The following is a 27379-nucleotide window of genomic DNA, read 5'->3' as shown; positions in this document are numbered from 1 at the left end:
TTTTGTTCTTAATCTGGAGGGCAAACTCTCATCTTGAGTGTTTTGCCCCAATTTGTTATCATAAAAAAAGGCATAATATTAAAAGTGCTCCTCCCTCTGTAAACAGTGGGGTGTGAGTATCAATAACCATAAACTAAAATGCTTTCCTTTTCCTCTCCTTTCTGTCCCCTCCACACCTCTGTCTCTCTATGTTCAAGTGATTTCTTGTCCTTACCAGATGTCAAGAGAACAATGTTCATTTTTTTGGATTGGAGGCATTTGTTAGCACTCTGGGGAAATAAAATGTACCACGACCTATTGTTCCTTGTCCTCCAAGAAAGAGTATGCAATAATAGCAGTAGTTAGAATGGTAATAGTAGAAAAGAGTCGCCTATTTGAATCTATTTGTTTCTATCAGATCAAAAGGATTTGAGTATATTTGACTTCCGTTGAGATTTTTATATTTTGAAAGCATTTCCCATTCACAGTTCTATCCCCTGTCCAACCCTGTGAAATAAGTAGAATAATGACAGTTATTCATGCTGTCCTTTCCCAGTTTCTAAAATGGGATTAATGGAGAATGGGACTAGGAGCTGAATTCCCGCCAGGAGAGGGCGGGAGTTCAGCTCACACTGCACGTGGGTTGGGACCTCCCACTGCTGTGCTCTGGCTCTTCCCCTGGGTCTTGGTTATCTTTGCCCTTTTTGTGTAACATCTGGTTTCACTGGGAACTGGAACTTGAACACTCCTCCCCCCCTCCTTCCAGCTTTCTCTCCGAGTAACCTGGACACATTCCTTTTACCTTCTCAGCCTGGGTGATTAAGAAAGGAATGTGGCCCAGATGTGTTGAGGTCAGTGCCTTGGTGTCCTTTCGGGACAGCAGGCTCTCAGGGCGAGCGTGGCTGAGGAGCAGGCCTGACCCCTGATGTCAGCGGCCAGAGAGGGAGGGAAGGAGACAGTTTTTGTTTCTTAGTGTTTAGATTTCTTCGGAAATTCATAACAAACCATAAGCACTGTCAGCAAGGCTTGGCACTTCAGACTTTCTTCTAATAAACACTGCCACGTTAGGAAGTGGGGGTCAGGAAACCCCCGCCAAGATATTCTCTCCCTGCACCGATGCAGCCTGAAGATACACGATGGCCTTGCTGTTCTCATTGTTTCCTGGTCTCCCCCTTCCCTCTCTCTCCTTCAGCATCTGTCTTAGTCCTGGAAAGGATCAGCAACTCAGGGCATCTCGGTCCATCCAGTCATTGCCTTTTTTGGAAGGTTTTCTCTCTGGGGTTTTGTGGGACCCTGGAATCAGAGATACAGTAGGGAGTTTTTTGAGCAAGAAAGAGACTGCTTCCTGAGAGAGAAGGGTTGGGAGAGATGGACAGAAGCTACAAGAATTGGGGCACAAAAACGTTCAGTGTTCGTGAGTTCTCCCTTCTGCCATTCTGTCCCTGGCAGAGGGACCTGGTTGGGTGAGGGGAGGGCATCTTCATCTCTCTGAGGAGCTCTGATGTCCTGTTGGGATCTTCTGAACCAGGAAGATTAAGTCTCATGTACCATTTCCCATTGCTGATGCCGTTTCTCTACCTCAGACCCGTGAAGAGGAAGAAGGAAGCTGCTGGCTTCTGGAAGCTCTTTCCACATTTTGCCCGGGCGAGGGCGGTCCTCATGCCATTTGTGTCCGTTCAGGCTGCTGTAGCAAAAATACCACAGGCAGGCTGGCTAAACAACAAACATTTATTTCTTACAGTTCTGGAGGCTAGAAAGTCCAAGATCAAAGTAGCAGCAAATTCAGCGTCATCGATGGCCGTCTCCTCACCGTGTCCTCCCATGGTGGAAGGGGCCAGGGAGATGTCTGGGGCCTTCTTTTACAATAAGGGCACAATCCCATTCGTGAGGGCTCCACCTCATGACCTGTCACCTCCCAAGACCCCACCTCCTAATACCACCACCTTGGAGATTAGGGTTTAATATATGAATTCTGGGGGGACACACATTCAGTCTGTAGTACTGTTGGTGTTGTTCATGGTCCCATCCACATGGGGAAGCCTTTCCGCCTATCAGAGGAGGGCTGGGCAGGAGTGGGAGAGGGGCGTCGAGCATCGGGACGGGTTTAAGCTAGAGTCCTGACTTTCTGAGTATGGATGTCTCCTTGTGGCCCAGTCCCTCTCCTGGAAACATGGCTTCCAGTCACCTGAGGGGCTGAGAAGGCAGAATGTTATCTATCCTTCCCACACCTCCCGTATCCCCATCTTGCATCCTGTTCCCTACCTGGTGCATTCTCAGGTGTGGCTCTTCCCGGGACTGTTTCTTCTACATTCCTGCTTCTCTGCCTTGATTCCCGCTCTACACAGAATGCAATACAACGTACCGTTTTATGAGGATAATTACAGTCAGACAATCCAGTCAGCATCTCACTTCTGCCACTTCTTAGCTCTGTAGCTTTGGGCAAAATACTTAATTTCTCCAGACCTTCGATTTCTTACTTGTAAGATTGGGTTCCTCATTTGTGAAACCTCCAAGCCTCAGGTTTGTAATTTGTAAAATAATAATAATTCCAGCATTCCAGAACCGTGATCAGGAGGATTGCAATAATCCATGTAAAGTGCTTCTTCTGGTACCTGACATGCAGTGAGTACTCCATAAATGTTAACACTGGCTGTTCTGGGATATTGGTGTGGGTTATTCAGCTGACTTCTGGAAGTGGTTGTGAGAGGGGGTGGGTAGGGATGTGGGGGATTGTGGGGTTGAAGGCCTAGATATTTCGAAATAGGTCCAAGGAGGGGTTTTCTAGCTTTGCAGGCAGTTCCCCCAGCCTGGCAAGAAGCCCTTATGGGCTTGCGCCCACACGGTGCTGGCTAAGTTTGCTGAATGTCAGAGCAGGAAGGGACTGAGAACACCATGTCATCTAACCCCTTTAACAGGGGTGAACAGGTGAGGGAACTGAGGCTCAGTGGAGTGAAATGACTTATCTGAGGTCACAGGCTGGTTAGTGGCAGACCTAGGATTGAACCCATTTCCTGATTTCTAGCATTCATTCCAATGCAGCATGTCCCCCGTTCAATACTCAGGTGGAAACACACACCGAGCCCCAGAGGGCTGTGGGATACACACCGGGGTGTTTGGAAGGGCACTCAGTCTGCCATTTGGCCAGGGTGAGGGAGGAAGCTGAAAGTGATAGGACAGGCTCTGATTAGTGGCTTGACATCATGGGATTTGCCTGAGCTTGTGAAGTGTATTCAAAATTAATTTATCCAGGAACTATTTATAGAACATCTTACAATAATAGCTAAGATTTATTGAGCATTTACACTATGGCAGGCACCGTGCTATGTGTTTTACACACACTGTCTTATATGGTCTTGCAGAACATCCCTGTGAAGCTGGGGCTATTATTATTTTCGTGTTATAGGTGAGGAAGCGAAGCCTGGAGAGTTTAGGTGACTCGCCCTAGTAACCAGCTAGGAGGAGGCAATGCTGAGATGTAGTGTCAGCCAATCTGTGCTCTTAGCGCCTACTCTCTGCTGCTTCCCCATATCCTCCCCCCATCACTTAGTTGTCAGTCTCGCGTTGTGTGCTGGGAATAGAGGGGAAATGAGACACACGTAGTCCCTGCCCTCGTGGATCTCACACCCCAGCCAGCGTTTTAACACAGTGCCTTCCAAACTGTTTTGACCCTCACCTACAGAAAGACATACATTGTTATCATTATTTATTATACACATTATACCCTACTCCCCAACATATAAACCTTTCCCGGGACTTCCCTGGTGGTCCAGTGGGTAAGACTCCACGCTCCCAACGCAGGGGGCCCGGGGTTTGATCCATGGTGGGGGAACGAGATCCCGCATGTTGCAACTAAGAAGCCCGCCTGCCACAATGAAGATCCCTTGTGCCGCAACTAAGACCTGGCACAGCCAAAATAAATGAATAAAATAAAAACTAAATATTAAAAAAAAGAAGCTTAAAAAAGATTTCAACTTAAAAAATAAATAAACCTTTCCCAAAACAATATTTACTTTTACCACTTACACACTTCGATACTTTCTATTCTATTATGTTGCATTTTAGTAAATTGGTGGTTGAGACCTACTACACTGATTTTTGAGACCCACAGGTGGGCTGCATTTTACAGTTTGAAAAACACTGGTCCAACAGGCCTCTTACTGTACTGTTCCTCTTCCTACCTACCCATCCATGAGCAGGCACTCACCCAACCTTTCTGATGCCTCAGTCTCCCCCTTCTGTACAACAGGCCTAGGGGCTATCTTAGGAAGGCCCACGCGAGTTCCTTTATGTTGGTTTAGCTCCAAAGTGCTGGGTAAGCTCTAGGCTGCTGGGATGTGGCAGAGCCTGCAGGAAGCAGAGAGCCACCGTAGCTCTGATCACAGGGCTTCCTCTCGTCTTACAGGCTCTGCCTCCGGGCTCGCCCCGCTGTAACCTGAAGGAGAATCTGCTGAAGGAGGACTGCGCCCTGGAGTCCATCGAGTTCCCCGTCAGCGAGGCCAGAATCCTGGAGGCCAGGCCCCTCAGTGGCAAGGGCTCTGGAGACAGCTCCCAGATCACTCAAGTCAGTCCCCAGAGGATTGCACTCCGGCTACGGCCAGGTGGGGATCCTGCAGAAGTAGCTCACAGTGGAATTGGCGTGGGAAGAGAAGGATGTGGAGGGAAGTGTGGGTAGGAGAATGGAAGAAAGTGGAAGGTTTGGGGACTTGAAGTCCGAAGATCTGAGTTTGAATCTTGACTCTTCCATATATTAGCTATTTGACTTTGGGCAAGTTACTTAACCCTTCTAACTTAGTAGGTACACAAAAAATGTTTGTTTCTTCTTTCCCCCAATGCCTGTTTTACCCAGCATATAGCTTTCTATTGAGGCTCAAGTGAGTCTAAGATGAGAAAGCAAATTGTAAGCTCGTTTTCCATGTAAGATTGGGGCAGGGCATGCATGGGGGCACAGAAAATAGGGCAGGAGACCTTCAGAGGGGGGACGGATTAGGCTAAGAGACAGGCTTTTTTAAAAAAAATTATTTTTGGCTCCGTTGGGTCTTTGTGCTGCATGCGGGCTTTCTCTAGTTGCAGCGAGCGGGGGCTACTCTTTGTTGCAGTGCACGGGCTTCTCATTGCGGTGACTTTTCTTGTTGCAGAGCATGGGCTCTCAGCATGCGGGCTTCAGTAGTTGTGGCACGTGGACTCAGTAGTTGTGGCTTGCCAGTTCTAGAGCGCAGGATCAGTAGTTGTGGCTCACGGGCTTAGTTGCTCCGTGGCACGTGGGATCTGCCCAGACCAGGGATTGAATCCGTGTCCCCTGCGTTGACAGGTGGACTTTTAACCTCTGCGCCACCAGGGAAGTCCAGAGACAGGCTTTTCTGAAGCACTCATTTTGACTTTTCAATTAAGTCAAGAATTTAAGAAAGTACCTTCTACGCGCAAGGCGTATATTGGTTACTATGGGATTCAGAGAAGGGTGGGACATAGTTCCTACCTTTTACAGAGCCTGAAGTGTAATAACTGCCAACACGTCTGTGACTCAGGGTGGTAGACCCTTGGGACCCAGAGGACTAGACAGATGAGGATTTAGAGAGGGTGGAGACTTTTAGAATGGAAAAGAAGAGGTTAAGGGCTTCCCTAGTGGTGTAGTGGTTGAGAGTCCGCCTGCCGATGCAGGGGACACGGGTTCGTGCCCTGGTCCAGGAAGATCCCACATGCTGCGGAGCGGCTGGGCCCGTGAGCCATGGCCGCTGAGCCTGTGCGTCCGGAGCCTATGCTCCACAACGGGAGAGGCCACAGCAGTGAGAGGCCCGCGTACAGCAAAAAAAAAGAGGTTAAAAGTAGGAGGGTCAAGAGATTGGAAGAGGAATAGAATTGCAAGGGGAGAGGAAAAGGGACCAGGGCTTTCAAGTTTGGTTTGATTAAAAAGTTACTTCAGGGAATTCCCTGGAGGTCCAGTGGTTAAGACTTGGCGCTTTCACTGCCAGGTCCCGGGTTCAATCCCTGGTCGGGGAACTAAGATCCCACAAGATGAGTGGTGCGGGGAAAAAAAAAAAAAGTGACTTCATCCCAGCTGTGTCCAAATCTACTTAAGTCTTAGAGGGAGAAGAGGAGAAGAATTAACGTCCTTCTGCCTTGCAGATGATTCGAAGAATTTCTCCGTCCAAGTTCGGCAGGTGGAGGATTACCCTGTGGACATCTACTACTTAATGGACCTGTCTTATTCCATGAAGGATGATCTGTGGAGCATCCAGAACCTGGGCACCAAGCTGGCCTCCCAGATGCGTAAGCTCACCAGTAACCTGCGGATTGGCTTCGGGGCCTTTGTGGACAAGCCCGTTTCACCATACATGTACATCTCCCCACCAGAGGCCCTCAGAAACCCCTGCTATGAGTAAGTCTCTCTTCTAGAAGCCAGGGCAGCATCTCTCCCCGTTGCCCCAGACAAATCCAAGTCCTGCTTCCTCTTTCTAGTCTAGGGTAGCTTTGTTGGCTGCCTTCTGGCCAAATCATATCTCCTCTCTACCATGGTCTCCCTGTCCGGCAAGTGGGCCAACCCATTGATCTGGAATGTTGTATTAATAGAGTCCAAGACTGTTTGGAGACCTAGAAAGGAAATCCATCAGCTTCTTGGTCTAGGCCACGAATAAATAGTATAAGTAGATAGAGGAGTTATGATTTCAGAATGATCGATTCCATTGCTATTGTCCTCGTTATCCAGGATGTGAGTCCTGCAGGGTTAAAATGCAAGAAATTAAGTCCTAGAGGCATAGGAAAGAGTGGAAATGATATTTGTTGAACCTTCTAAGAGCATAAGTTGATGTGTCCCTCTGTTGAGAGTTGGACTTACAACTGAATGGCTTATTTATTTGTTGGAGACTATGCAAGTCCATGGGTTATAATTTAAAGTGATGGTTACCAAGCCTGACGAGGTATGAATTTACTTTTTAGATTCGAGAGTTATATGATGTGCCTTTTTAACCTTCTGTCTGGATTGTAAGGTTCCCCAGAAATTGTGTCAGCCATCAGTTAAACAAACCATTGGACTGGGGACAGAAATGCTCCTGTTCGGCACAGATCTATCAATTTATTGATAGTTCAGGGACATTAAGTTATTGATGAACTTTTGCTTTGTTGTTGTGTTAATGTTACTTTAGAGAAGTGTTAAATATAAAGTGATAGCAACAACAACTAGAGCCTCACTCTGATCTAAAAGCTTTACATCTATTAACTCATTTAAGCCTCACAACTCTTATGAGATATGTGTTATCATGTCCCCATTTCTTTATAGGTTAGGTATAGAGAAGCTTGCCTAGGGTTCCATGACTAGTAAGTCAAGGAGCTGGGATTTGAACCCAGGTAGTCTGGTTCCACAGTTCACTCCCTTATCCTCTGATCTAGCTGGAGATTAGGTCAATGTGATGCCTACGTAATTTGAAGGGTTTGGAGTCTAACCTGTCTGGGTAATGGTAGTTGTATAGAACTCGCCTGGGCATTCCACTGTCTATATCTGTCCCCCGCTTTTCCCTCCCACTCCCCATGCAGCCTTTTCCATCAGATGTCTGCTTAAATCATTCCTTCCCTCCCCAGTATGAAGACCACCTGTTTGCCCATGTTTGGCTACAAACACGTGCTGACGCTAACTGACCAGGTGACCCGTTTCAATGAGGAGGTGAAGAAGCAGAGTGTGTCACGAAACCGAGATGCCCCAGAGGGTGGCTTTGATGCCATCATGCAGGCTACCGTCTGTGATGTAGGTTTGGAGGGCATGGAGTGCCAGGTGTGGGTGGTGCAGATCAAAACGGGGCGGGAAGTGGCTCAACTGTGGGGATTTCTATGTGAACTACGAGATAGGAACTAGGCAGAGCTTTGTACAATTTGTACAATTTGAGCAACAGGTTGCTCCCGATCAGCAGCCTCTGCTTGTATCCGCTCCCTGGCCAGAGCTGATGCTTTTGGGAACCTCAGTGGTCCCAGATGTTTTCTGGGGAGAGGATCTTTTCTGGAAGTGTATCAGAGTCAAGGCTGGTTTCACCTAACCTCAGCAAAGTGGGCAGATGTCCAGATGGGATTTCTTCTAGCCCAACCCAGCTCTGCAGATGCAGATGGGTTTCTAGATGGGCCATGTGATTATCATTGAAGAAGTTCTCTTTGGAGTTGAAGTAGGTGTCTTTCAGCTGCTTGAAGTAATGAGCCCTGAGACTGTTTTCTTAAGAGAACAGAAACCCCTGAGTTGGAAAACTCCAGCTTATGTTCCAAGGACTAGGACTGAGGCCCTTCTCCAAGACAACTTGTCTAGCCCTTCAGATGGGGAGCTTCTTGGGTCTTTGTTTTGTACCAGTGACACGGCTAAAGTTGCTGTCTCTCTTTTGCCTTTTTTTTTTTTAACAGGAGAAGATTGGCTGGAGGAATGATGCCTCCCACTTGCTGGTGTTTACCACTGATGCCAAGACCCATATAGCGCTGGATGGAAGGCTGGCAGGCATCGTCCAGCCCAACGATGGGCAGTGTCATGTGGGCAGTGACAACCATTATGCTGCCTCCACTACCATGGTGAGATTCTCGGTACCACCTATGGTTCCTATTCACTATGGCCAGGACTGCCCTAACCCAGACAGTCTTTGTGTGAATATGAAAATGGCAGCCCTTCCTCTGGGCAAGGCTCAGGGCTCTTTTCAGCCCGCCCTCACCTCTCCACCTACTGGATGCCCTCATCCAGGGTACCACCTGTACAGCCATTAGAGATGGTCCTGGCTGTGGTCGGTGTTACCACTGCCTCCAGCACCAGCAGCATCGTCATGGCATCCGGAGTGGACCCAGAGGACTTCTGCAGGTCCAGCTGGAAAGCAGGCCATCCTGTCGACTGTGCATGGATTAGCCCCTCTTGGAATATCATGCTCACTTGTGGTTATTGGAAGAAGACAGAGGAAAAAGAGACAAAGATCCTCAAAAGCATAGAAAGCCAGTCCTGTGAGGAAACGTTAAAGGGCTCAGAGTCCTTTAGCTGGAATAAAAGAAGGCTAAAGGATGCTTTAGCTGATCCATGAGAAGACTTTTTTTTAATTTATTTTTTATTGAGGTAACATTGGTGTATAACATTATATAAGTCTCACGGGTACAACATTATATTTCTACTTTGGTGTACGCTACAGCGTGCTCACCACCAAAAATTTAGTTTCCATCTGTCACCATACAGTTGATCCCCTTTACCTATTTCTCCCTCCCCACAGCCCCTTCCCCTCTGGTAATCACTGCTCTGTATGAGAAGACTTCTTATAAGTTGTTTTCTGTATAAGTTGTTTTCATCTAACCATAGAAGGTTAAATAAGAGGAGAGGAGTTTACATTGAAACAGGAGGGATTGCAGTAAGCCATAAAGAGAACGTAGAGCCCTGCAGAATGCTGCCACTCTGAGTATCTAGAGGTGTGAACTCTTCATTTCTTAAAGACAGTGTAGCAACTGCCTCATCTAGGGGGCTTAAAGGTACAGCTGTGAAAAGGAACCTGAGTTGCATGATCTCATGAGCTCCCTGAAAGGTCTAGGATTCCAGGGACATGTTCATAATTTACCAGCACCCCCATTTTGGCTTGAATTCTTTGGTGTCAGCCATATACAGGTTGAGCACTACCAGGCAATGGGCGAGTCTGTAACGATTGACACCTAGTCTATGCAGGGCCTTACCAGGGGCCAAGATAACAAGACTATATAAGGTCTCACCCTCAGGGAGATTTTGGTTTAGTTGAGGAGGTGTGGTACCAATAACAGAAGATGCATGATTACAGCTAACTGGATAGAATAGTTGATGAGGATTTTAGGTATTCAAAAGAGGAAAGCTCGTCATGAACTGGGATGATCAGGGAAGGCCTCCTGGAGAAGGTGGGACCTGGGCTGGGTCCTAAGGAAGGAGGAGCATTACCAAAAAGAAGGCCACTCGAGGTGGGAGAAAGACAGTGGGCCAGCTCGGTGGTAAGTAGAAGGGGGAGAGAGGTGAATGATTGGAAAGGAAGGTTGAGACCACATGGTGAAGGATTGCAAGCAACAACCCAAGGCATTTTTCAGTAGCTGCAAAATGAGAGGAAGCTTCAAAACAACGAGGTCTGGCAGTACCTGACCCGTGGAAGCTGCTCCTTGGTACGAATGCATTGAATTTGAGTAGGAAGACAGAGGTGCTTAGTTTTGGCACTACCAGCCTGTACCTCTTTATCTATCCTTAGAGTTCACAACTGGGTTTGTGTTTGCCTCACGTTGTCATGGGGTGAAAAGGTTTAAATCCCACCACTGTCAGGGCCATGGCCCAAACCACCCAAGTCCTAAGGCTTAGAATTCATGGATGTATGTGAATAGACTTCTTAACTAACCATCACATCCTCTCTTTTCATAGGATTATCCCTCTCTGGGGCTGATGACCGAGAAGCTGTCCCAGAAAAACATCAATTTGATCTTTGCAGTGACTGAAAATGTAGTCAATCTCTACCAGGTGACTATGCCTTTGGGGCTTCCTGGAGTGGGAGTGGGGCCTGTGATGGGTGGACTTGTCTCAGGGAACCAGCCCACACCAGCTTTGGCCATGATCCCTAACTAGGAAAGACCCAGGAGCTAATGATTCCTCTCGACGGCCTCTCTCCTCTAACTTTGAACCTAGTAGGATAGGTGTGTTGATGTTTGCAGTGGTGGAGGGGAGTAATTCAGTGGGGAGAGGGGTGTGAGAGGTTCTCTATAATTTTGCTCAGTGCTGAAAAACTGCTAGATATATTCCTGGCAGTGACAAGTAAAATATCCCATCCTGGGCTTCCCTGGTGGCGCAGTGGTTGAGAGCCCGCCTGCCGATGCAGGGGACGCGGGTTCATGCCCCGGTCCGGGAGGATCCCACATGCCGCGGAGCGGCTGGGCCCGTGAGCCATGGCCGCTGGGCCTGCGCATCCGGGGCCTGTGCTCCGCAGCAGGAGAGGCCGCAGCGGTGAGAGGCCCGCGTACCGCAAAAAAAAAAAAAAAAAATCCCATCCTTCCCTCAAGTTTCATTTCAAGACCCTCAGTCTGATTTGGGGAGGGCTTTTGGAGACCACCAGCTTCATCAGTCATCCCCGGACATCTCTGTCTTCCTTTCTAGAACTATAGTGAGCTCATCCCAGGGACCACAGTGGGGGTCCTGTCTACTGATTCCAGCAATGTCCTCCAGCTCATTGTTGATGCTTACGGGGTAAGTGTCTTACACTGGGAATGGGCCTGCTAAGAGTCCACTTCACTTGGCATTACCCAGGAGGGCTCAGATTTGGGAGTCCTGGCTGCAAGTCCACCATGCAGCTTTCACCGCCTTCCTCTTCTTCTTCCAGAGGCCAGGAAGTGATAGCCAGCACTGGGAGGACTGCAGCCTTCCGAGATAGAAACGGCTCAGAAAGGAACGCCTAGGAGGCTTAGGAACAATGGGGGAAGAGCTTAGAGAAGGTGGAAGAGAGAGGATGGGGATGGTGATGAGGACGAGCAGGGCCCTGAAATTGAGGGGGGCGGGTACAGAGTGATGGAGATCTGGGCTCCAACAATAGAGCAGAGAGGGAGCTGAACCATGGGGAATGTGAGGTTGATGAAAGATCAGGTAGAAAGTGCTACTAGCCAAGGTGACCAGTATTAGCACTCCCTTCTCACACGTCCGTGAGTCCTGCAGGAGGGCGTAGCTAGTTTAGATTTTACCCAGACTCACCTAGAAGCAAGTGGAGAAAGCGAGAAAGCAGGTCTTGGGCTGGAAATCTAGCAGGAAACAGGCTCCTAGGGATGCTCTGGCAGCTTGCAGGTGGACCTCAGCATCTGGCACTGCAGGTGAGTCCAGGACCATCTGGGAGGTTTTGCTTGGGATGTAATTGGCTCCTACTCATTTCCTCTCAGCCCATTTTCTTATCTTCTCTTGCCCTTTTCTGCTCAGAAAATCCGCTCTAAAGTAGAGCTGGAAGTGCGTGACCTCCCTGAGGAGCTGTCCTTATCCTTCAACGCCACCTGTCTCAACAACGAGGTCATCCCAGGCCTTAAGTCTTGTGTCGGACTCAAGATTGGAGACACGGTGAGGTGGGCTGGGCAGGGGCTGAGGCTGCAGCTCTGACCTTAGCCTGTGCCCCAGAGCGTCTGTGGGCACCCGCCCCTTCCTTCCCTGTACCTTCTTTCTGAACGTCCTTACAAGTTAGATGTAATGGAGCTGCCAGCCTTTTCCTCTGAGGCTTCTGTTGCCTAAACCTTCTCTATCCGTTAAGTAACTTCACCATCAGGATTTTTAAAAACTTGCGTTTAGGTTACCTCTGTTTATGCACAGCCCCTAACTGGTCTCCAGCCTCCCCTAAGGTAATGCCTTTCTTTGCTTCACAAGGTAAAACAGCAGTGTCATCTATAAATATTTATTGACCACCGACTTTGTGCCAGGCATTGTTCCAGCTGCTGAAGATTCGGCAGCAAACAGAATAGGCAAAAATAGCCACCCTTGGGCTTCCCTGGTGGCGCAGTGGTTGAGAGTCCGCCTGCCGATGCAGGGGACATGGGTTCGTGCCCTGGTCCGGGAAGGTCCCACATGCCACGGAGCGGCTGGGCCGTGAGCTATGGCTGCTGAGCCTGCGCGTCCGGAGCCTGTGCTCCGCAACGGGAGAGGCCACAACAGTGAAAGGCCCACGTACCGCAAAAAAAAAAAAAAAAAAATAGCCACCCTCGAAATTAACGCAACATTTTAAATCAATTATACCCCAATAAAAATTAAAAGGAAAAAAAAATAAACACATACACACACAAAATACCCACCCTCCTGGAACGTCAGAATGCAAATGTTCATTTTGCCTCTCCAGTCCGTCTATAGTTTTCCTTCCTTAGTGGCTGGTTCTTCTCTGCTTCTGCGTTAGGGGAGAGGGGTTGGTGAAAGGGGTGGAAAAAAAGAGGGGATATCTATAGCTATATCATCTATATCTACATCATCTCTGTCTATATATCTGTTTCCATCCATCCATCTCTCTATCTTCTAGGCACATGTGCACACACCCTATGTAAAAAATATTGGCCTGAAACATGTTTGATTGCATAAGTGATGAAATGTTTTGTGGAAATTGCACAGTAGACTCTGAGCCTGTGGTTGGCCACTGTGTGGTGTGAAATAGTGCTTTGTATATCCTGATGATATTACGTAATCAGTCCCGCTAGCTTATTTGGCCACGGCAGAGCGTTTGTAAGATCAAAGGTTCTTTTCTACTTGAGCTGGTTTATTTTCACATACGGAATTTTAGAAAAAAGCTATCTTGTGATTGTAAACCATGTCTACACCCAGCCAGATATGTCCCAACTGCACAACTATCCCCAGGCTCTTCCTTTGGCTTTGCAGACCGTGGTGGTGGGAAGGCTGAGGAACTCCAGCTTGCTGGGGGACAGGACGCCCAGTTTGGGTATTCCCGGGCAGGGCAGGGAACAGCTTCTTTCCCTCCGGGGCTGGAGTGTCAACAGGGTCCACCTGTGTCTGAATGCGATCTTACTTTCCATCCAGGTGAGCTTCAGCATTGAGGCCAAGGTGCGTGGCTGCCCCCAGGAGAAGGAGAAGTCCTTCACCATCAAGCCTGTGGGCTTCAAAGACAGCCTCACCGTCCAGGTCACCTTCGACTGTGACTGTGCCTGCCAGGCCCAGGCTGAGCCTCAGAGCCACCACTGCAACAACGGCAACGGGACCTTTGAGTGTGGGGTGTGCCGCTGCGGGCCTGGCTGGCTGGGGTCCCAGTGTGAGTGCTCAGAAGAGGACTACCGTCCCTCCCAGCAGGACGAGTGTAGCCCCCGGGAGGGCCAGCCCATCTGCAGCCAGCGGGGCGAGTGTCTCTGTGGCCAGTGCGTCTGCCATAGCAGTGACTTTGGCAAGATCACGGGCAAGTACTGCGAGTGTGATGACTTCTCCTGTGTCCGCTACAAGGGGGAGATGTGCTCAGGTGAGTAGAACTGCACACCCCTCCCGTCCTGGTACCCCCACACACTCACACGTCTGCAGCCTCTGGAAATGGATGCAGGCCAGGGCTTGAGGTGGGCACAGGAAGGCCCGGGGGCAGAGCGAGTAGATGGTGTGCCACTCCAATGGCAGGAAACAGAAATGAGTTTCTCTTTAATCCTCTCAGCTCCCTCTGCCCTTGCTCGAGGGGCACAAGGAAGAGAAATGAGCATCTGCTTCCTGGGGCTTCTCCCCTAGAAGAGGGTGGGAAGACGTGGGGAAACTTGAAAGTGAAGATAGTTTTTTTTCTTTTCCTTCATCTGCCCTTCTGCTAGTATTTTGTCACTGGTTCCTAATCTTTTCGAGGATATGGACCAACCCCTTTTTAAGTTTAAAAAAAATCACTGACTGATGGTAATTAAATTTTTAGTATATCTAGGTTTGGAAACTACATGATGTCAGAATATGTAATGAAGTTAGTAACATTTATTTATTTTCAAACAATTATTTTACATGCATTTATTTTTTCATCACAAAAGACGTGGAAAATGGTAGTGTATATGCAAGATATTGGAGCGCATTTAATGTGCCAGTATCCTTAGACAATGACTGGAAAATAGTGAGCTCTTATTAAATGTTGGTACTATTTTGTTATCACTATTGATATACTATTACTTTTTGTACTCTAGATCGCTGTTGTCCAATATGGTGGTTACTTAAATTTAAATTAATCAAGAGTAAAGTTTAAGTACATTTAAATCTAAATCAAATTCCATAAAAAAGAAAAAGTTTCATTTCTCTGTCACTCAGGAGCCACCTGTGGCTAGCGGCTGCCCTTTTGAACAGCACAGATGTTTATTGGATAGCACTGCCATAGAGAGTCCCAGCCTGCAGATTGGGGGTTATGACTTTGAGTCCTTCTACCTGCAGGGTACTGCGTTTTGTCCTTCTCATTACAAAATTCAGTAAAATCTTGAGGCCCACTGGTAATCTGAAGCTGGTGTCACCTTGCCCCAAAGCCCACTCCTGGGGTACTTCGCCAGCTAGAAGAAGTCCAGCCAATGTTAATGTAGTCTTTATCTGCAGACACAGTGACAACACTCCCAGAGGCAGTTAGGCAGTCTGAGTTGTTCCTGGGCACTGGGGATACATTTCTGCTGGGGTGTAGTGGACTGTGGCTTAATCCCTCTTGTGAGAGAGAGATTGGAGATATGTGCAAATTGGTTGGGACTGCTTTGTGGGTGTCTTGTGTGGCCAATCAAAGAGAGATTATAATCGGCTTCTGGGGTGATCAAATCCATGACCCAGATTGGCTTCACTTGCATGGGGGTTCTAACCGGCTGAGCTAATTTACCCAGATGTTCACTTTAACGTCAGCCTTTCAGAAAGCCTGATGAGGAATGGAAATGTGTGTCGTGCTAAAGCCCAAGTAATACAAAAGCGGCTCCTATGTGTTATCTGCAACATTGTTTCCTTTACTCATTTTTTTAAATTAATTTGTATTGGAGTGTGGTGGCTTTACCGTATAGTGTTAGCCTCCACTGCACAACAGAATGAATCGGCCGTACACATACAGAGATCCCCTCCCTTTCGGACTCCTTCCCACTTAGGTTACCACAGTGCATTAGGTAGAGCTCCCTGTGCTATACAGTTGTTTCCTTTACTCATGCCAGCAAAATTCGAGAGAGAGATTGGAGAAAAATGGTATCAGAGAGATTATGGGAAAGAGAGATCAGATACGCACAGACACACACACACATACACACAGATCAATCTGAATTAGGGTGTGAGGCAGAAATTTCAGTTCCTTCTAATATTTAATAGGATTTACATCATATTCTAGTTTCCAAAGGGAATGGTTAAGTTTGACATGGGAGACCCATGAGGAGAAGTTTGGGGTTGAGGGGAAGAGCGTTACCCTAGGAGAGGCCCACGCATAGCCTACGGGGGCACCAGGGATGGAGGGAGGTCCTCTGCTCCTCTGTGGCCTGATTGTTCCTGGTCTGATTGAGGCATGTGGGAGGGACCCCGGCCAGAGTGTGTTTCCTTTGGCTGCCGGCCACACTGAAGCCACAAAACAAAGCTGCCGGGGTCAGCAGCGCTGGTTCCTGGCTCCCAGCAGTGCAAGAACAGCCCGTCCTCAGTGTGCTCCTGCCAATTACACGAGGGAACCCCGGACAGCCGCTGCAGCTTCTCAGAGGCCTCCCTCTCCCTTCCTGCCAGGGTGTTGGGTGCCCGCTGGCCTCAGATCTGGACCCTGTGGTGCCATGATCATGTTCTCCGTTGACAAACAGTCAGGAACACATGCTCCCTGAGCACCTGCTCTGTGCCAGGCCCTCGGTCCATATGGGTGAACGGGGCTCATGCATGATTCCTGACCTGGCCAGGCTTATAGCCCAGCTCACCATTGTCCCTGCCCAGAGCTGCTGGCCTGGTCTGTTTTTTTTTTCTTTTTTTCTTTTTTTTTTGCGGTACGCGGGCCTCTCACTGTTGTGGCCTCTCCCGTTGCGGAGCACAGGCTCTGGATGCGCAGGCCCAGCGGCCATGGCTCACGGGCCCAGCCGCTCCGCGGCATGTGGGATCCTCCCGGACCGGGGCACGAACCCGTGTCCCCTGCATCGGCAGGCGGACTCTCAACCACTGCGCCACCAGGGAAGCCCTGGTCTGTTCTTTGCTCAAGCAGGGGCTCATGAGGCAGGAGCACTATGCCTTGGCCATTGTTTCAACCCCTGGACGTCCCTGTCCTCTCCTCCCCACCGGAGGCGTGGTCTTCGTGCTCGCACAGTTTCAGCACCCCTCAAACGTCAGGGCGTGCGTCCTTGTCGTCAAGGGACTCTTCCACCTGCCACATCCATGAACATAGATTGATCAGGCACCCACGTGAGCCAGGTTCTGTGCTGTGTGCCGTAGTGTTGTGGGATAAAGAGGCATGAAAAAGACAGTTTTGCTCTCCATTAACTTACCTAAGGAGAATTCACAGCAAGAGGCAGAACCTCCCTGATCCTGGAAGTGGGTGTTATAGGAGTCCTCCGGAGAGAGACTCACTGTGGACAGGGGAGGCCTGGGCGGCTTCATGGAGGAGGTGGGAAGTCAGAGGAAGGGCTGGCTCATAAAGGAGGGCGGTGGAGTGAGGCATCAGCCCAGAAGGTCAAGCTATATAGAGAGAGTGACTTCATTCCTTCTGACCTGGAACACCGGCCCCTCCCTTTCCTCCTCCCTCCCCCCCACCCCACCCCACCCACCCACCCCAACACCCCCCCCCCCCGCTCCCCGCTGCCTTCTTCCCTACCTCCCTCTTCTTTCTTACACTTTCTCTTCATTTCCCACCCTCCTCCCCTGACTTTCCTGTGAACCCGTTTTGCTGGAGGGGTGCCAGTCCTGTGACATTACCATACTGTGGCTTCCTTTTAAGGGTTGACCCTGCCGGGGCCTTGGAGTCAGCCTAGTGGCACTGGCCTGCCACTTCCACTCCCAACCTCACTCCCTGGCTGGCCTGCCCAAGTCTTCTCAAAGATCGCTTTGTTTAGCCTCACAAAGGAAACACTATGGGACAAGCGTTTCAGAGGAGACGGAGGCCTCTGAGTGCTGCCAGGCCTCTGTGATGTCTTTTCTGGGAGGTGTGGCCAGAAGCTGGGTGTAGTGGACACTGTGGGGTCCCTCTCTGCTGGCTGGCCCACCCATCCCCCAGCTGCTGGTAGGGCTACTGATAGTACCTCACAGCTGCCCCTCCTCTGGAGAATTGTATTCAGCTGACAGGGCCTGGATTGCTCTCAGAGCTTGGCTGATGACTGATGGACAGTGGGGTTACACAAAGCCAATCCCTTTGCCTCAAGGTTATCGTGGTACCGTTCACGTTCCTGAGCCCACCGTGGGATCAGGCTGCGGGGAGTCTCCGGATGAGACCGCATTCCTGCCGGCCTTTGCCTCCTGCCCTGTCCTGCGTCCCTCCTTCCCTTCTGCTTCCCCAGTAAGTCACTGGAACAAGAATCCTCACCACAAGCTATACTGCCAGGGAACCCAACCTCACAATGCAGTCTTCTTCTTTCTCCACCCTTCTGCCAGCCCGGTGGCTCTACTCTCTAGATGTCCCTGGCAGCTGGGGCAGGTGAGGTTGTATTTCCCTTCCTTCTTGGGAAGCAGACACACACACAGTGAAGGTGTGTCTGAGTCTTGAATGCCGGTGTGGTTCCTAGAGGATTATGCTGGTATCACTCATCCTGTAGTGGGTGATACCCATCCAGGGGGACCCATAGTGGCCAATGGACATTTATCAGACCCACCGGGGTCACCGGGGACAGGGCTGCCAGCTAGTTGCTATCTGAGCTTGGCTGTGTACCACCCTCTCCTCCACCATCTTGGGGCCCATCTGCTCACACAGTGGCATGGTTTTCAGACCAATTCAGGTTACTTCCCCCTTGCTCCCTGCCTTTCCTCTGATTAACAATCAGATTTCTATTGTTCACCCACTTCCTCCTGATTCAGAATCCTGCAGAACGAGTCACCTTTCTGTAGGGTTTAGGAGCCAAGTCTACCAGTAGTCACTGGTAGGTGAATATTAGGGGAATATAGTGTTGAGGGTTAATGCCTACATTTAAGCCGCCCAACCCCCCACCCTAGTCTCTCTGTCCCGCTCCTATACTCAAGTAGGAAACTGAATAGGTCTTTCCTACTAGGGCTGACGGCTCTTTGCCATACTAAGATAATACAACCCAGGGCACATATTGGTGGAGGTTTGTGTGAATTTCCAGGAATTTAACTAGGATGTAAGCTCCATGATAGTAGGGACCTTGCCTGTCTTGTTCACTGCTGAGTCTCCAGTGCGCAGGTTGTGGTATGAGCTCAGTAAATATTTGTTGAATGGATGGATAAATAAACATTAATGGCATGCCTACTCTGTACCAGATGTTATGCTAATCACTATTGTTGGAAAAATGAATATGATATGTGCTCCCCCATCAGGGAGCTCACAATCCAGAAAGAGAAACAGATAAGCAAGCAAATGGGTTGAACATCAGGGTTGAAATAGAGGTATTTATAAGTGCTGGGAGAGCACATAGGCAGACAGTTGCTTTGGCCTGGGGAGGTCAGGAAAAGTTACAGAGGGAAAGGAAGATTTGGGTTGGGCTTTAAAGGGTGAGTAGGAGTTTGGTAGTGGTCACAGGATGAAAGGGCATCTAGGCAGAGGGAACAGCATGCAGAGAAGCATGAGGCTATGAGGACAGTGTAGAAGATGATTAACGGCTCAGTGTGGGGGTGGAAGTGTGGCAGTGTGAGGAGGGGTAAAGCCAGGATGCTGTCCTGGGGTGGGGCCTCACTGGCTGGTCTGCCTCTTTGGGCTGTGTGTTTTCAGGCCATGGCCAGTGCAGCTGTGGGGACTGCCTGTGTGACTCCGACTGGACCGGCTACTACTGCAACTGTACGACACGCACGGACACCTGCATGTCCAGCAATGGGCTGCTGTGCAGCGGGCGGGGCAAGTGTGAATGCGGCAGCTGCGTCTGCATCCAGCCGGGCTCCTACGGGGACACCTGTGAGAAGTGTCCCACCTGCCCTGATGCCTGCACCTTTAAGAAGTGAGTGAGTTGGAGAGAGTTGAGTGTCTGGGGGTCCCCCAGACTGTGCAGGTTCTCTCTTACTCACCAAAGCTTTAGGGAGAGGAGTCTGTTACAGCAAATGACTAGCATTCCTCTTTCCATTGAAAACTTGGGGAAAAACTGGAGGTAGAGCCAAGCGTGAAGGGGACAGAGTAGGACCAGCTGGACTGCTGTTGGAGAAGCCTCTCTGTTAGGCTGGATCCTGAATCCCTGAGTTGGGAGGAAGGCTAAACCAGGTGACTCCTGGGGAGTGTTCCAGTGCTCGTGTTCTGATTCTGTGCGGGATGTGGGGCTGGGGTTACGGAGGACACTATGTGAAACAGGAGGAGTTCACCGCTGCAAATGTCCCTCATCTGGGCGTCAGAGGAAGTCCCTGCTGGCCCAGGCCTGTGGCGCTGCTGTTTCTCTTACTACTTTAGCAGAGCTGGATTCATGGGCGTGCAGCCCGCACATTTGTACAGAACCCCGTGCTTGGAAGGGCTCTACACTTCGTTTAATGTTCTGCTGTCACTGTTTTGAAATTCCTACTAAGTTTTGAATGAGGAACCTGACATTTTCATTTTGCACCGGGCCCCCAAATTATGAGACCATTTCTGACTTTAAGGCTCCCAGAAGTGGCGTAGGGTTTGCCCTCCTGTCACAGTCTTGGATGGGACATAAAGAAGTTTAATGAAGTTACCGGGGGCCTCTGCCTACCTGGCCTTACCTATAGGTGAGGAGGGCACTCCCACCCCGAACTCCAGACGTGACTATCTGGGACCCCAGGATTGTCTTACAGATGTTTGTGTTTGTTTTCTGGGGTGGAACAGTTTTCCTGGTGTATGGCAGGCAGAGCCAGACTGAAACACATTGAGGTTTGTTCTTTCCCTGCCTTCATGCCTATGTCCTCTCTCCTTTAGGGAGTGTGTGGAGTGTAAGAAATTTAACCGAGGAGGCCTATTCGAGGAGAATACCTGCAGCCGTTACTGTCGTGATGAGATTGAGCCTGTGAAGGAGCTTAGTAAGTTCCGCATGTCACACAGTTGCACACACCCACGTTCTAAATTTCTCCGATTTAATCCCATAACCTATCCAAGTCTCATCTGTAAAACGGAAGAGTAATTCCTACCTCAAAGGCATGTTGTGCAGGCCTGATGTACAGTAGGCACTTAAAAGCTGGCTTTCTTGAGAGTCCTCCTGCATCTTTACTTATCTGTTCAGCAGTCCCTTCCCCTTCTGCTTCCCAGAGCCTACGGGCTCAGCAAAATCCTGCAAATACCCTTTGAAGTATGTCTAAATCAGGCAACCCTAACTTTACCACCCCAAGGAAAGGAAGATAATGTACCCCATTTTACAGATGAAGAAACTGAGGCACAGAGTGAGGAAGTGGTTACCCATGATAATCTTAGCTTAGTAGGCTAGTAATCATTTACTAAGTTTATCTAACTAAGAGTGTTAAGCAATGCCCAGGCATACAGCTTTGCTGGTTTAGAGGGAAACCTTCGCCCTTACGGATTTGTAGCCAAAATCATTAGCCTGAAGCCCTTTTGGCTCTCCAGAGCCCCTCCTGGAGTAAGGCAGATAGAAACATGATGGAGAGCAAAACTCTTGCCTGCTGTTATTCTGGTTTGTATTTCATCTTGACTTAAAAGGAGATGATCTTTGCTGCTGTCACATACTTGACGTGGTTATCTGGGCCAGCTAGGCATTGGGTGGTGCCAGGAGATGGCAATCTCTCTGGAGATGGTGATCTCCCATGAAGGCAGGAAACACATTTTCAGTGAGAGCCACAGTAAGACACAGCTAGCCAGCCAGCTTCTGGGTGGGGTGTTATGGGAAAGACTTAGATCCCTGGACCCTTTGGCTAATATCAAAAGTGGGGCTGGAGTGAGGGTAGTGATTTGGGGATTGAGTTAAGCGACAGTTTTTCCTCTGGAGGAGACCAGGCTTCCTATGATTAGCTTAGATGGAACAGAATTTTTTTTTGGTACGCGGGCCTCTCACTGTTGTGGCCTCTCCCGTTGCGGAGCACAGGCTCCGGACGCGCAGGCTCAGTGGCCATGGCTCACGGGCCTAGCCACTCCACGGCATGTGGGATCTTCCCGGACCGGGGCACGAACCCGCGTCCCCTGCATCGGCAGGCGGACTCTCAACCACTGCGCCACCAGGGAAGCCCAGAGATATTTTTATCATCTAGACCAGATGGGTATTCCAAGTTAGTCGATAAGTACCCCAGCCCCCCACCATGATAACCATAAAAATAAATGCTTCTTTTTATGGAATTTTATAACTCATACAAATTATAAAAGTATCTTTTCATGCACATTATCTTATTCTTCTCCCAACAACCTAGTAAAGTAGAACTTAGTACTATTGTTATCTTCATTTTGAGGATAAGGAATTGAATCTCAAGAAAGTTAAGTAACTTGTCCAAGCAAATGAGTGGTGAGTTAAGATCAGAACTAAATCCTGAAATCCTTACTCTTTCCACTGTCCTGTAATACTACTGGTTTACTGAAGGCATATTGAGTTAAAGTCCATAGGATGTGCTTTGAGACTCATGTCCTACCCCTACTCCATCACTTATTTGCTGTGTGACCTTGGCACCTTTGCTTAATCTTGTAGGGGCATAGTGCAGCTGGTGGAGGGTAGCCCATAGTTTCACAGTCAGAATAACAGGTTTTAGAATTAGAAGGGATGAAGCCAACAAAACATGATGGGAGTCAGAGAAGAGGAGATGTCTCTGGAGAGGAACACTGGATTGGAAGCAGCAATAGAAGAAATATAAGGGCTGAGTAAACAAACTATTGAGAATCGTTGAGCAAGTAGAGAAAGGAATGAGGGGGAAGGGCACGCCCACTGTGTGTTGGGTAGTTGACTTCATGCTGTTTGATTCTCAACCATCCCTGTGAGTGAGGGTATCTTTTCTTCGATTAGAAGAAGGGAGAGATTCGATGAGGTCAAGTAACTTAGCCAAGATCACATAGCCGGTAGGTGATAGAGCCAGGTTTTGAATCAGATTATGTAATGCTTTTATGTCATGTCCCTTCCAGAGGAAAGAATAAGAACCAAAAAGGGCCTGTGAGGGACAAAGTACGTCAGCGAGGGTCATCCAGAGGCAATTGCCAGGCACCACAGCCCTCTCGAATCTAGGCATCTTGCCTAACGTCAGGCATACGTGACATCCTGTCACCTGCTTTCCCAGACGTCCCATGACTGGCTTTGGGGATGGCTCCCTCTTTCTGGAATTGCCTTGTTTTTCATCCTCCCATCTTTCCCCCTCCCCCAGAGGACACTGGAAAGGATGCTGTGAATTGTACCTACAAGAATGAGGAGGACTGTGTCGTCAGATTCCAGTACTATGAAGACTCCAGTGGAAAGTCCATCCTGTATGTGGTAGAAGAGCCCGGTGAGTGAACCCTGAGGGTCCCAACCCTGCCCCGCAGGGAGAGGGAGACCAATATTAGGCAGTTATTTCCACCCATCACTCCTCTTAAACAGAGGCAGCCAGGTTAAACCTGACCTTACAAGTGATAAGTCAGGGCCTGTTATCTGGGTGTGGGGGTATATAAACACAAATATTAGCAAGAACTTACTTGCTAATTTAGGAGATAGAAAAATAAGAAGGTGGGTCAGGAGAGGAAGAAGGGAGGTACGGAGCTCATCAAGGAACAGAGTATATATAGCATGGCGTTTTTCGAGGTTGATAATGTTAAGAAGTAAGGAATTTCAATGCTAGCACTTTCCAGCACAAGGCATCTGCTCTTCTAAAAGTTAAATTGTTGCCAAGAGCAACCTGCTTGCTGCTTCAGAGGAAGGCCTGAGGTTTGAGGGCAAGCTGTCCTTGCCAGCTTCACCACAGGATGTGGTTAGGTGCTTGAGGCACCGGCCCGAGGCTGCCTTGAACGCTGAAAACTTACCTCGTGTTCTCAAGACCCTCTGGAAGCAGGGGAGCTCATCCCGTCACACACAGACCCACCACAGATTTGTCACCATCCAGCATGGTAGATTTGCTTGCTTCCCCTTATTTCCTTCATCTCCTTTCTTTCCCTTAAACAACGGACTAAGTAATGAATCATTTGACAGTATTCTTGAGTACTTATTATATATCAGGCAGTGGGCTAGGTGCTGGGGTTATAACAGTAAATGAGGCAGATGTGGTACTCACAGACCATGGGGGAGAGAGGCATGTAAATCGGTAATGACACGCAGAGGGATAAAGGCTACAGTGTGGCGGGCGTTGGGGATGGGAGGGGTGGACAAGAACTTTCAGGAGTGAAGGGACAATTTCTGAAGGCAGAGGGTAAATCAGTCGGTCGCTGGACATTCTTTACAGCCATAGGAATTTCTTCAAATCATCGTTTAGACCAGGGGCCAGCAAACTTTTTCTGTAAAGGGCCAGATATTAAATATTTTAGGCTTTGTGGGCCAGGTGGTTTCTGCTGTGACTACTCAACTCTGACACAGGAAAGCAGCCATAGACTATATGCAAATGAAGGGGTCTGGCTGCGTTTACAGAAACAGGTGGCCAGCCGCATTTGGCTTACTGGGCCGTCGTTTGCTGGCCCCTGCTTTAGGGCAGTGGTTCTCAAACTTTTGTATGTTCCCTTGTTAAAAAATCCAGAGTCCTGAGCCCTGTCTTACTTCCACAGGCCTATGCCTCTGTGTCCTTTGTTAATGCTCCTGGCAATTGTGACATATTCCCCAATGTTTGAATGCTTCTGCTTTAGATGCATCACGTCCCCTGATGAGCCATCTCAGACCTCCTCCAGCCTCCATTCCGATGACTAGATTTGGTGACCTGTTTGATTCTCACAGCAGCTGTGCTTCCCTTTAGATGGGCCTTCATCACACTATCAAATTGCTGCTTTTTTTTTTATTGGAGTATAATTGCTTTACAATGGTGTGTTAGTTTTTGCTTTATAACAAAGTGAATCAGTTATACATATACGTACGTTCCCATATCTCTTCCCTCTTGCGTCTCCCTCCCTTCCACCCTCCCTATCCCACCCCTCCAGGCGGTCACAAAGCACCGAGCAGATCTCCCTGTGCTATGCGGCTGCTTCCCACTAGCTAACTATTTTACATTTGGTAGTGTATATATGTCCATGCCACTCTCTCACTTTGTCACAGCTTACCCTTCCCCCTCCCCATATCCTCAAGTCCACTCTCTAGTAGGTCTGTGTCTTTATTTCTGTCTTACCCTTAGGTTCTTCATGACAGTTTTTTTTTCTTACATTCCATATATATGTGTTAGCATACGGTATCTGTCTTTCTCTTTCTGACTTACTTCACTCTGTATGACAGACTCTAGGTCCATCCACCTCATTACAAATAGCTCAATTTCGTTTCTTTTTATGGCTGAGTAATATTCCATTGTATGTATGTGCCACATCTTCTTTATCCATTCATCCGATGATGGGCACTTAGGTTGTTTCCATCTCCGGGCTACTGTAAATAGAGCTGCAATGAACATTGTGGTACATGACTTTTTGAATTATGGTTTTCTCAGGGTATATGCCCAGTAGTGGGATTGCTGGGTCGTATGGTAGTTCTATTTGTAGTTTTTTAAGGAACTTCCATACTGTTCTCCACAGCGGCTGTCTCCCTCAGCTGACCATAAGTTCCATGAACACAGGAATGGTGTCTGTCTTATCTACTGTTATATCCCCATACTTGGCTCAGTCATTTACAGAGAAGATACCTAATACACAGTTTTTGAATGAATTAATAGGACTGATTATTCCTAGGAGACAGACAGACTTATATACATCTTAATATCTGTTGGCAGACTTTTAGCTGCTTAAAGAAGGGAGGGGTTGAAGGTGGGAAGAGGGCTACATCTATGTCACCCAGGGTGTTGCTGTCCCCGTGGGTAGAGGAAAGCATGGGGTCCCCATTTGTGATATTGTTCATCAGCCTTTCCAGAACTCTCATCCTTTATAAGGGAGAAGGAAGGTAAGGAAAGGGCATCACCTTAGTTTTATTTTGTGACTCAGGGAAGGCTGGTGTGGGGAAGTGGAGAGGGAGGAGTCTGGGTATATCTCTCTGGGGGAGAAGATATAGGTTAGTTTGGCCATGACTTCCTCACACTTTCCCATCCACCTGTGTTAACACATTAAATGGATTTTCCCACACCCTCCCGATCTGTACCATTGTCCCTTCTCGTTACAGAAGGGCAGTGTGTTCCTGCTTTGGGGTTTAACATTACTTCATCTCTTTGTTATAACAATCCGGCTGGTGCTCTTGCTGTATCACTTACCAAATCATTTGACCTCGTATTCTGAGACTGGAATCTACTTCCTGGAGTTGTGGGGAACGAAGATGATGATAACTGGGATGGTAACATATAACTAGTTAACAGAGTGGAGGGTAACTTTTTAGGCTTACTGCCAGTAGACCCCTTCCTCCACATTAGGAGATGGGACCCTAGACCTACGTTTCCTACCTTGTAGTCCTGGAATTCCAAGTTCTGCCTCTCCTTTCACCCCAACCTCCAATCATTTTCAGGGTCTCTGGCTTTTAGTAGATGGTAGCGTCTGGGGCCCTGAGTGTAGGAGGAGATTATTCTCATTCTCTTCCCTAACTCATGTCCTTGCAGATGTCCTTTTTGAAGGGCTGAGCCACTGCAGGGCAGTGAAGAGGGCACCACCAGAGTTTGGCATTGGCCAAGTGGTGTTCAGCCCTCAGGTTATGAGCTCCCCTGAGCTGAGCCCTCATCACTTCCAGATAGTGTTGCCTGATAAAATATAATATGTCCCATGCAATATGTGGTACATACTTAAAAAGTTATTTGTTGTTTATCTGAAGTTCAAATTTAACTGGACTTCCTGTACTTTAGTCTGTCAAGTCTGCTAACCCTACCCTGTCTTCCCTGACCTTGGGTCATCACCCGCCGTGGGCCATCATCACTGTGGCTGGGAGGGCTCTCCAGAGACCGCCTGATCTTGTGTCTGCTTCCAGGAAGCCTGCCATCCACCCCTCTCAGGACAGATGGTTAAGAGATTTAATCTTTCCCCTTAAGATCTGGCATTCTACCTGTCCTGCCTGTACTGACATGTAAAATTGAAGAGATTCCACTTTGAGGTTTGAGGGTCAGCCCTACCTCAGTCTTCCAGAGAATTCGTAACTGCTTTTCCCAGAAGAACGGGGGCCCTTCACTCCTAGGACCTTGGACACTGGAACCTCACAGCCTCTCTCCAGACATTTCTTTCATTATAGACAGCTTGTAATTTGGTGGGATGGGAAATAGCCAGCTTGGATTCTGGTGGTGGCTGTTTTTGGGTAGTGTGTGGTGAGCATAGTGTATATGTTTAGAGAAGAAGGTGGGAAACAGTGTGGAAGGTAGGTGTGACTCCTTTCCAGGCCCATCAGTACTCACATATACAAACACCTAATTACATAACACCTGAGAAGTTACCGGAGCGAGGTCACTCATCAGACGTCTGTGGTTGATGGGAAGCAGAGCTGTTCAGAGCATATTCATCTTGGCCCTCAGAGGGGTGACGTACCTCTGTTTATGTTGGTTGTTGACTGGGTTTGAACAGGAAGTCGGTTCTCAATAGGGTTAGGATTTTGGATGACTAAATATTTTGGGAAGAAACCCAAAATATTGTCTTGGCTGGCAAGCCTCCTAGTCTCAAAGTATGCTAAAATTGTCATTGGTTCCCAGCCCTCGGGGATGTTAGATATCTGAACCAGGGCAGCTAACTCAAATGCCTACAGGAGCTGGGTAAGTAAATTAGGGAAAACAGCCACGTGTAACAGGGGCACCAGTAATAATGGTAGCTGATATTTATCGAGCACTGGATCTGCCAGGCACTGTTCTGAGTTCTTTCAATATATTTAACTTAATTATTCCTCATAATAAAGGTTTGAAGTCAGGGCTATTACTGTTAGAGATGGAGAAATGGGAAACAGA

At 48.6% G+C, this 27379-nt stretch overlaps 1 protein-coding gene across 1 annotated transcript in view; it reads left to right on the top strand.

The window, feature by feature from the left end:
• Positions 1-27379, top strand: part of ITGB3 (integrin subunit beta 3) — a 52018-nt gene that overhangs the window by 18865 nt on the left and 5774 nt on the right. Inside the window, exons 3-13 of the mRNA XM_082678885.1 lie at positions 4382-4577; positions 6100-6352; positions 7549-7711; positions 8350-8511; positions 10340-10435; positions 11066-11155; positions 11873-12012; positions 13465-13889; positions 19236-19458; positions 20379-20479; positions 22748-22867. Coding sequence (XP_082535011.1) covers positions 4382-4577; positions 6100-6352; positions 7549-7711; positions 8350-8511; positions 10340-10435; positions 11066-11155; positions 11873-12012; positions 13465-13889; positions 19236-19458; positions 20379-20479; positions 22748-22867 — 1969 coding nt within the window. The remainder of the gene's footprint in view (positions 1-4381; positions 4578-6099; positions 6353-7548; positions 7712-8349; positions 8512-10339; positions 10436-11065; positions 11156-11872; positions 12013-13464; positions 13890-19235; positions 19459-20378; positions 20480-22747; positions 22868-27379) is intronic.

This window comes from Grampus griseus, assembly GCF_964374135.1.
Source record: "Grampus griseus genome assembly, chromosome: 20".
NCBI lineage: Eukaryota > Metazoa > Chordata > Mammalia > Artiodactyla > Delphinidae > Grampus > Grampus griseus.
Note: the sequence above shows the minus strand (reverse complement) of the source record. Positions and strands in the feature narration are given on the sequence as shown.